The following is a 10,645-nucleotide window of genomic DNA, read 5'->3' on the forward strand; positions in this document are numbered from 1 at the left end:
CGGGGCCGGTTCCTCCGTCGGAACGGAGTGAAGGAGGTGGGGTTACCGGTGTGTCAGAAAGAGCAGGACAGGAAGCAGAGGGGGGAAGGAGTTCGGAGCAAGACGTCCTGCCGGAAGGGGCGGAGTGTAGTACCGAGAGTAGCGTAACTGTCGAAAGGAAGGTCAGAAGCAACGTACGCGCGCCAAGTTCAAATGTGGAGGCGCGCGGAAATGAGGAGAGTCCCGGGGAGGAGCCTGGTCCCAAAGCGCGAAGGAGGGGGGAGCAGCCGTCAGAGGATTCAGCCTCCGGAGAGTCCCGGAGGGAGGGAACACAGGGAGGCAGGAAGACCCTGCGGAAAAGGAAGGAGAGGAAGAGGTGGACCAGCACAAGCCTCTTAAACTGGTGCAGGGGCGGGACTGATTCAGAGGGGACTTCTACGATCTAAGAGTAACAGATCCTGAGCCACGGAGCTTGGATGTAATGCCAACAATGTTCTTCAATAAAACCTTTTGTATATAACTTGGATTGGACTTTGGTCTCTTGTGAGCTGGGACCACGGGTGGCTCTGACAATATCATTGGTGGAAAATAATAATAATAATAATAATAATAATAATAATAATAATAATAATAAATTTCATTGGTAAAAAAAATGGGGGAGCTGTTTAAGACCAGGCCTCTGGAGGTTGTGGAGTCTCCTTCTTTGTTTTGAAGCAGAGGTTGAATGCCCATCTTGGATGCCATCCAGTTTTTGAACAGGGAAGGGCGGGGTATAAATAAATAAATGATGATGATGATGATTAGTTTGAGTGGGGGTTGGGCTGGATGACCTTTGGGGGCCCCCTTCCAACTGGCAGAGGCTCTGCAAAGTTCCAGGCAGCTGTGTCCTGTCTCCATGCCAGGAGATCCCAGAGAACGGAGCGGATACGGCCCACCTCTCCTTCCTCCACCGCCACGCTTTCCTGAGTGGAGCCGACCTGCGCTACATGGACTCCCCTTTCTGGACTTTCTTCCGGCACCACTGGCAGGTAAAGGAGGCTCCCCCGGCAGGACCCAGCGTTTGAAGCACAAATATCATTCCTACATTGCCGGGGGTTGGACCAGATGACCTTTGGGGGACCATTCCCACTCGACAACTCTCTGATTCTATGAAAGGAGGGTTGGGGGTTACCTTGGCCAAGTTGAACGCCAAAGTCAATAATTTCTAGCTCGGTTGCTAGAGGAAGAACATGAGACTCCAAAACTCTGGGTGGTGGGTTCAAGCTCCATGCTGGGCAAATGTTTCCTTGCAGGTCCCACCCAGTAGCTCAGTCGGAAGAGCATGAGACTCTGTATCTCAGGGTCAAGATTCCTGTCTCGCAGGGGGTTGGGCCAGATCACTCTCCCAACTCGGCAATTCTATGACTCTACCATTTTTCTATCGCAGGCAGATTGGCACCCTGATCCGGAGCCCAATGCGCACTGTTCCCGCTTGCAGCTGAAGCACAACATCACTCTCTTTGGAAAGCACTTCAGCTTCATGGACCTGAAAGTTTCCGCCTGGCAGGTACAGTCTATGGCGAGGAGAGGATGGTTTGTAGACTGTGTTTTTTCTCGACTTTTTCTAGGATCATCTGGTTCAGCCCCACCCCCTGCATGGCAGGAATCTTTGGCCCAAGGCGGGATTTGAACCCATGACCCAGAAATTAAGTCTCCTAGAACCATAGAATTGTAGAGCTGGAGGGGATCCCAGGGACATCTAGCCCAACCTGAATCCCAGCTATTACATCCCAGAACGGAGATGAAGACCCAGAACAAAATTGGGTCATAGCTTTTAAACACATTGCCCGACCCCTTAGCCAAAGACCACCTGAAAGCATCACAGAAGCATCACAGAAAGAGGCGGAGAAATGTGAGTGTGTGGCTTGTCTCTTGTCATGGATTTGTGGAGTGGTCTTCTATTCCAACCCCCAGCAAGGCAGCTGTCCCATACAGGGATTGAAACTGCAACCGTGGTGTTCTCAGCATCATGTTGCATGCCGAGACCCCGCGACCACCCCATCGTTGATGAATAAGACACAAGGACACTGATATTAGGTTAATGTTATTGGGCAAATTTAGGCCACAACTTTATTGGTTACAGAAGGTGAGTGGTATTGGCTTAGGCATTGGAACTGACCTGACTATATGACAGCATCTTAAAAAGCAGAGACATCACCTTGTCAACAAAGGTCCACATAGGTAAAGCTATGGTTTTCCCAGTAGTGATGTATGGAAGTGAGATCTGGACCATAAAGAAGGCTGATCGCCGAAGAATTGATGCTTTTGAATTACGGTGCTGGAGGAGACTCTTGAGAGTCCCATGGACTGCAAGAAGATCCAACCTCTCCATTCTGAAGGAAATCAGCCCTGAGTGCTCACTGGAAGGACAGATCCTGAAGCTGAGGCTCCAATACTGTGGCCACCTCATGAGAAGAGAAGACTCGCGGAAAAGACCCTGATGTTGGGAAAGATGGAGGGCACAAGGAGAAGGGGACGACAGAGGACAAGATGGTTGGACAGTGTTCTCGAAGCTACCAGCATGAATTTGACCAAACTGCAGGAGGCAGTGGAAGACAGGAGTGCCTGGCCTGCTCTGGTCCATGGGGTCACGAAGAGGCGGACACGACTAAACAACAATCACATTTTTTTCAAGTATTAAATTCTCACATCTAATCTATTTTACATTGTAGGAGTTACTTCAGTCCTGCTAGTGATTTTAAGTTTTTACAACTGTCTTTTAAATACTCAGTAAATTTACTCCAATTGTCCTGGAATCTCTGGTCTTCCTGGTTCCAGATCCTTCCTGTCAATTTGGCCAATTCCGCGTAGTCTGTCATTTTCGCCTGCCACTCCCCAATGGTAGGAACTTCTTGTGATTTCCTGTTTTGAGCCAGCAAAGTCCTTGCAGCGGACATGAATAGTCTTTGGTCCTTTATCTTAATCTCCTTTCCCATCAGACCAAGCAAAAAAGCCTCTGGTCTTTGGGGGAAGGTATATTTTAATATTTTCTTTAGTTCATTATAGATTGGCTCCCAGAATTTCTTCACTTTATCACAAGTCCACCACGTATGATAAGCTTGACAGTCCGTGAGGTTGCCTCCAAGCTGGTTGACAGTCTCTCTCTCGCCCCCTGCAGGTGGGGCCCAGTTTGGTCTTCCTCGTCCTTCGGTTTCCCCTCCTGGGCCAAGGAATCATCGTCCAAAGCGTCACCCCTGTGGAGCCCCTCATGCAGCAGGTGATCCACCGAATATACTTCCAGAAGAACGTTCCCGCCTTCATCCCCAAGATGCTCCTCCGGGCAGAGTGCAGCCAGGTAGGGAGTGCCAGCAGGGGGCACCCAAGCAGTGGGTGGGGGGAGAATGAGACCTTCCCATGGGCTGGAAAGCCAGCCAGACCTGCGCCCCTGACGAAGGGGTCAGGCAACATCAGAAACACAGGGAAGAGAATCGCCAAATGGCACCTTCAACCTGGGTGATGCTCGGCCCTGAAGAATGTTGAGGCACAATTTGTTTTTGCAGTGAAATTTATACTAACAATAATCTCAGATATATAAGCGAATTGCCAAATGCCACCTTAAGCATAGGTAACAGTGGCCAACATGGAATGTCTAGGTGCCTTTTAAAATAATTGACTGTTATTAGTATTACAGTCAAACCTCGGTTGTTGAATGTACAGTGGTACCTCAGGTTACAGACACTTCAGGTTACAGACTCCGCTAACCCAGAAATAGTACCTCGGGTTAAGAACTTTGCTTCAGGATGAGAACAGAAATTGCGTGGTGGCAGCAGGAGGCCCCCATTAGCTAAAGTGGTGCTTCAGGTTAAGAACAGTTTCAGGTTAAGAACAGACCTCCAGAACGAATTAAGTTCTTATCCCGAGGTACCACTGTACAGTCAAACCTTGGTTGTCGAATGTAATCCATTCCGGAAGACTGTTCGACTTCTGAACAACAACCGAGGATCAAAAGGCAGTCGGCAAAGTCAGTGGAGAAAAAAAGGGGGGAAAACCCCGGAATTCGAAAATCGTTCGAAAACCAGAGCAGTTACTTCCGGGTTTTTGGCATTCAGGAGTTGAAACTTTCCAAAAGGGAGGCGTTTGGGAGTCGAGGTTTGACTGTATTATTAATAATAATTTCCACTGTTAGAAACTCATATACATAAGCGAGTTGCCAAATAGCACCTTAAACCTGGGTGACGGTTTACACTGTGGAATGTTTAGGCACATTTTTTTGCTATTATTATTGCTGTTGTTGTTATTGTTGTTTAGTTGTGTCCGACTCTTCGTACCCGCATGGACCAGAGCACGCCTGGCACTCCTGTCTTCCACTGTCTCCCGCAGTTTGGTCAAACTCATTATTATTATCATTATCATCATCATCATCATCATTATTATTAATCTGGGGGGCAGCCAGATGGAGATGTTAATCACTATCCTGGCACCCTGAGATTTCGGCGTGGTTGCAAGTGGGCCTGCGCCTGTTGTAAAACGCAGCTGGTGGATTTTGAACCCTGGGTGCAGGGCAAAGTCTATCAAAGGCAGGGCAAAGTCTATCAAAAGAACTCCTGCACTCCACCCCGTTCCCTGCCAGCTGCATCTCAGTGCAGGTTGTGTGCTTCTCTCCACGCTCTGTCTCAGTTCAGGGGACCACATGCAGATTCTTATATCAGGGAAACCTCCAACTGTAGAATGAGAAGTGACGCCGAGGGTCATTAACCACTTGCAGTGCAGGAAGATGCCGCCGTCCCTTACGGCGATCGAATCTGCAACCTTGGCATTAAAGACGCCACGCTCTTGCCAACTGAGCTATCCATAATAAAATAATGATAATAATAATTTACTACTTATACCCCACCCATCTGGCCAGGCCTCCCCAGCCATTGGGCGGCTTCCAACAGGCTATTAATGTCAAACATTAAAAACTTCCCTCAACAGGGCTGCCTTCAGATGTCTTCTAAAACTCAGATAGTTGTTCTTCTCTTTAACATCTGATGGGAGGGCGTTCCACAGGGCGGGTGCCACCACCGAGAAGGCCTTCTGCCTGGTTCCCTGTAACCTCACTTCTCGCAGTGAGGGAACCACCAGAAGGCCCTCAGCGCTGGACCTCAGTGTCTGGGCTGAATGGTGAGGGTATTCCTGTTGTCCTGTTCCTGTTGCAGGGGTTTGCACCCTCAATGTCCCTTCCAGCTCTACAATCCTATGACTGATCTGCAGACGGCTGTCACTCTACTGCCGTGATCCCTGCAGTGAAGTGACTTTTCTTTCTTTGTTGGTCTCCTTTTTCAGTTTGAGCGGGACGTCATGATATGGAACAACAAACAATACCTCTCCAAACCGCTTCTGGTGAAGGAAGATGGGGCGATCCAAAGGCACCGACGTTGGTTCTCCCAGTTCTACGGCGAAAAGAGCCCGAAGATTACCAGCCAAAAGGAGAGTCTGGACTGGTGACCGACAGAAGCCCCCTTTCCCCCTCTGGGTCTTTTTTCCTCCTGTCAAGGGGATCCAGGAAGTCACCACCCGCGAGTCGCACTTGGGCGACCCTGTTCAGGGAAACCTTTAGTGTGTGATGTTGTGCTTTTAAAATTTATTATGGCAGCTGCCCAGAGTGGCTGGGGCAGCCCAGTCAGATGGGTGGCATATAAATAATAAATTATTATTATTATTATTATTACTACTATTACTATGCCCGGCGACTGTCGCTCTGTGGCCAAGCAAGCTTTGAAGAAATGCAGATCCTGATCTGGTCCACACGTGAAGCTCTTTTGATGGCCGCCCCAAAGAAATGTGGATCCTGATCTCCTCCGAAAAGATGGACTGCAACCAGTTGTTGCCCCTGAAAAATGCGGCTCTTTTAGCCCACAAGACTTTGGGTGGTATGGAATATTGCAGATGCTGATATTGCGCAGTTTGAAGAGACTGGATGCATAAAAACGGAGTCCTTTGGGAATGAAGCATTGTCCTGACCCAAACTTTGACTTACAGAACTTTCTTTAAAAACGTGACAAAAGCATCAAAGAGATATTCAAAATATCCGTATAATATCTTGTGCTGTCCAGCATGGGCTCCGCATCTTACAAATAAAATAAACTTATAATCAGAGCGAGCAAACATAGCTCTTTCTCTCACACAGGCTTCATTGCCAGCATTCTGGCATTTCAGCCCCCAAGGCTGTGCTCCTGAAAAGCCATTTACATTGAATCATAGAATTGTAGAGTTGGAAGGGACACCAAGAGTCATCTAGTCCAATGCAGGAATCTCAACTTAAAGCATCCATGATGGATGGCCATTCAACCTCTGCTTTAAAAAGCCCCAATGAAGGGAAGTTCTTCCTCCATGGAGTTTTGAGAACAAAGAAAGAGCCACCACCCTTCCAAGTTGGCAGATTTGCAATACGATAACCTCACATGTTATCTAAGGTTATACACTCACCTCTTACCTCCTTGAGAATAACAACCAGTTCATTTATCAACTAGTTAAAACTCAGAGATGACTTTTCTTGATTTTAATATAACCCCATGGAAAATCTCTGTTAAACCTTTTCACCAACACACAGGCATTCCCATTTCAGTGTGAGTTAAACCAATTATACCTAATGTGAAAACCCCTTTGCTTAGTGGAAAGGGCTCCTTCCTTCAAAGCAGCAAGGGGAGAGTTGCGCCCTCTGGCAGGGAGTACAAATGCACCTCTTCTGAGACGCTGGGTGTTTGCACCTTGTGGCGGCTGTGGAAGGAGAGGGCTCTTGCCCATGGCAACCACACATCTCTGCTTGCTGGCAAAAGGCTGGTTGCCTGCCGCGAATTGCGCCCAGAGAGATTTGAACGCTGCTCCTCTGGTGGCTGCCCGCATCTTGCATGCAGCTACTGCGAGATGGCCCTGCAGTCCATTTGGAGAACGAAGCTTATTGTGCAGGTTCATGATTTGCAGCTGAGCCCCTGCGCTGCAAGGGTCACAGCTGCCATGCCACCCAAGGGGCACGTCACAGCACTTCCACAAGCTTCCTGACTCCCCCACCCCAGAAATGGAGGCTTTAATTTCCCGGCAAAGGTAGAGCACGAAACTCTGAATCTCAGGGTTGTGGGTTCGAGTCCCAAGTTGGGCGAAAGATTTCTGCATTGGAGGGGGTTGGACTTGATGACCCTCGGGTCCCTTCCAACTTGATGAGTCTAGGATTTGCAGCCTCTTGATGTTTCCAGTTGAGGAATTGAATGGTGTACTGGTCCAAAGCTGTGATGTGTGGATGTAGATCCCTAGCAGCGAGCGGGAGGTGCAATGTCAGGGAATGGCTGGACAAAGAGAAGAAGAAGAAGAGGAAGAGGAAGAAGAAGAGGAAGAAGAAGAGGAAGAAGGAGGAGGAGGAGGTTTGGACTTGATATCCCACCTTTCACTCCCCTTAAGGAGTCTGAAAATGGCTAACAATCTCCTTTCTCTTCCTCCCCCACAACAAACACTCTGTGAGGTGAGTGGGGCTGAGAGACGTCAGAGAAGTGTGACTAGCCCAAGGTCACCCAGCAGCTGCATGTGGAGGAGCGGAGACGCGAACCCGGTTCACCAGATTACAAGTCTACCACTCTTAGCCACTACACAACACTGGCTCCCAGGAGTGGTGGGAGTCCCCAGCTAGGGAACCCCCAAGGCAAACCCCAGAAGAGCCTGGGGACTGGTGATGGAACACCAAGGAGAGGTCAGAGGGAGAAGTGTGGGAAGTGTGTGTCGGATGCTGAAGGAGCAACAGGGTTTAGTGAGCAGGGAGAGCCAGTGACAGAGAGCAGTTCAAACTCTGAGGCTGAAGCAAAGGAGGGGGATCAAGAGACTGCAGAAAAATCCCAGGGATCTCCCTCTCCGGCTGAGAAAAGCTCCCTTTCCTGTTCAAGAACATGCAGAAGTGATTATTGATTATATTGATTGGACATATCAGAAGCATTTTAATTTCTATAATTTATCTTTCCCATTGTCTCTTTGAAGCTCTTTTCTGTTTCTTCTTAGTTTTCTCTCCCCCCCCCTCTTTCTTTACTTTTACTTTTCCTCTATGTTTTCATTTCATTTCATTTATTTAATTGAACTGCCCTGAGACCTCTGGGTTTAGTATATTAATTCAACAAATAAATAATAGATGAAAACTTAGATTAACGTTGGCTAAAAAAAGAGATTTGGTATTAAGTTTTGTATTTCTCTTTATACACTCTAATAAAATTGGTTAAAATAAATAAATAAATGTGCAGGATAATGAGGGCAGAACAGAGACCAGAACCATAGAAACATAGACAGCTACCCGTCTCCTCTTCTGATTCTCCTCTACGACAGGAATTAATTTCATCACTCACCTTGACTCCAACAGCCAAATTTCTCAGCAGCTTATTCCCCACATCTTTTCCAAAGAGGGCTTTAACTTAGACCCAATTAGCCGAAATGAAAAGGGGATCTGGACCTGCCAAGGCAGATACAGAGATTTCCTTTAAGATGTAAAAATCCACCTGGATGGGCATGTTGGCCCCCAAAAGAGGACATGTCTGGGTTTTCCCGGACATATGGCAACCCGGCTTTGAGACCCAGCGCCATTTCCTTCCCTCCTGTTTCGGAGCCTTCTTGCTCCGGCAGTGACAGGACCGGGCTCCACAGCGGCTGCGGGTTCTCAATTCCCCCCGAATTGTCTCAGGGGGCTTGGGGGGACACTGCAGCCCCAGTTGCCCCCCTCCTCTCTGTCGGTACCTTTTCTGATCACGGGAAAGCGATTGCCATGGCTGGCAGCGGAAATGGAAATCCACTGACCCTTACCTCGAGTTCAGGCCATGCTTGGCATAACTGGCCTTGTTGCAACTGTGGACACATTTTTTTGGCCTAAGCGATTGCGAATGCATCTTGCAGTTTCGCGGTGGGGACGTCCTTCTGCAGACTTAGCAGGCCGAAGTCAGCTGTGTACGTGAGGGGATGGATTCAGAGTCTTGCCACCTCTGAATTATAACACTCAACTATGGCATAACAGTCAGGTATGGCGCTCCTGAGTTGTACCTCTTGGGTATCAGATACATGTTCTGTGTAAGCAGAGTGGCATGACGTCTGCAGAGGAGGACACTGTTGTGCCTTTCTTGTGGGGCACAGTGCTGACCTTTAAAACCCTAAATGGCCTTGGCCCAGTATACCTGAAGGAGCGTCTCCACCCCCATCGTTCTGCCCGGACACTCAGGTCCAGCGCCGAGGGCCTTCTGGCAGGTTCCCTCGCTGTGAGAAGCAAAGCTACAGGGAACCAGGCAGAGGGCCTTCTCGGTAGTGGCACCCGCCCTGTGGAATGCCCTCCCATCAGATGTGAAAGAGAAGAACAACTACCAGACTTTTAGAAGACAAGGTTGTTATTGTACTTCACCAGATCTTAACCTTTTACAGTATTTGTAAGAATGGATTCCAAATATAATTGAATTTGTCCACAGCATGTCTGCGTTTATATGCAAGTGGTTTGTACGCTGCGAGTTTGTATAAGCCTTCAATCCAATCATAGAGGGGAGGCACATTTTTATTTTTCCAATTCATCAGTATCAGTCTTTTTGCTGTGGTCAGGGCAGGGAGAGTCCACTCATATTGTCCTTTTGTAAGGTTCCATCAACCAGCCATCAACATATATAAATCTTTGTTATTGGCAAACGAATTTGATATACAGGTATCGAAGGAGGGTTGGAATAAAGAATTCATAGAATCATAGAGTTGGGAGAGACCACAAGGGCCATCGAGTCCAACCCCCTGCCAAGCAGGAAACACCATCAGAGCACTCCTGACATATGGTTGTCAAGCCTCTGCTTAAAGACCTCCAAAGAAGGAGACTCCATCACACTCCTGGGCAGCAAATTCCACTGTCGAACAGCTCTTACTGTCAGGAAGTTCTTCCTAATGTTTAGGTGGAATCTTCTTTCTTGTAGTTTGGATCCATTGCTCCGTGTCCGCTTCTCTGGAGCAGCAGAAAACAACCTTTCTCCCTCCTCTATGTGACATCCTTTTATATATTTGAACATGGCTTTCATATCACCCCTTAACCTCCTCTTCTCCAGGCTAAACATGCCCAGCTCCCTTAGCCGTTCCTCCTAAGGCATCGTTTCCAGGCCTTTGACCATTTTGGTTGCCCTCCTCAATTAGAGATCTCAATTTCGATCACACAGTGGGAAACTGTTTTAACTGCTATAACAAAGGTGTCTCTGGACCTTAAACTGAGGCTCATACAAAAAATATATATAGAGAGAGTATACTGGATCCCATTACGTTTGTTTAAAAAAGGGCTATCTAAGGTATCTAACTGCTGGAGATTCAATAGGGATAATGCTTCTCTAAAACATATGTTTTTTCATTATCCTATATTGAAAGATTTTTGGCAGAAGGTAACTGAAATATTAACAGAACTGTGTGGGACAACTGTAGTGATCAGGTGAGAGATAGCAATCCCACCTGATCACTACAGACAACCTTAAATTTACAGAGCAAAATATCCTCTTGAATTATATACCCAGCACTTGGAACCTTATATAAAAAGGGGTGTGTTTTTTTTAAACTTTGGCTCCAAACTTTTGTGTCCGGAATTTTCACTTTTGGAAATGTGGCAGCCCTAATATAAGCAAGGCTCCACTTCAGTGCTGCCTGCTCAGTTGCCTGTGTCTTGGGAGGAGAAGAA

At 47.7% G+C, this 10,645-nt stretch overlaps 1 protein-coding gene across 1 annotated transcript in view; it reads left to right on the forward strand.

Annotated features, from left to right (window-relative positions):
• LOC310837777 (cholesterol 7-desaturase nvd-like) overlaps positions 1-6,096 on the forward strand; it is a 35,252-nt gene extending 29,156 nt beyond the window's left edge. Inside the window, exons 4-7 of the mRNA XM_083724870.1 lie at positions 882-1,007; positions 1,406-1,525; positions 3,137-3,313; positions 5,284-6,096. Coding sequence (XP_083580996.1) covers positions 882-1,007; positions 1,406-1,525; positions 3,137-3,313; positions 5,284-5,445 — 585 coding nt within the window. The 3' untranslated portion in view covers positions 5,446-6,096. The remainder of the gene's footprint in view (positions 1-881; positions 1,008-1,405; positions 1,526-3,136; positions 3,314-5,283) is intronic.
• The last annotated feature ends 4,549 nt before the right edge of the window (positions 6,097-10,645 follow it).

The sequence above is a fragment of the Podarcis gaigeae genome (genome assembly GCF_964106915.1).
Source record: "Podarcis gaigeae genome assembly, chromosome: 2".
Classification (NCBI taxonomy): domain Eukaryota; kingdom Metazoa; phylum Chordata; class Lepidosauria; order Squamata; family Lacertidae; genus Podarcis; species Podarcis gaigeae.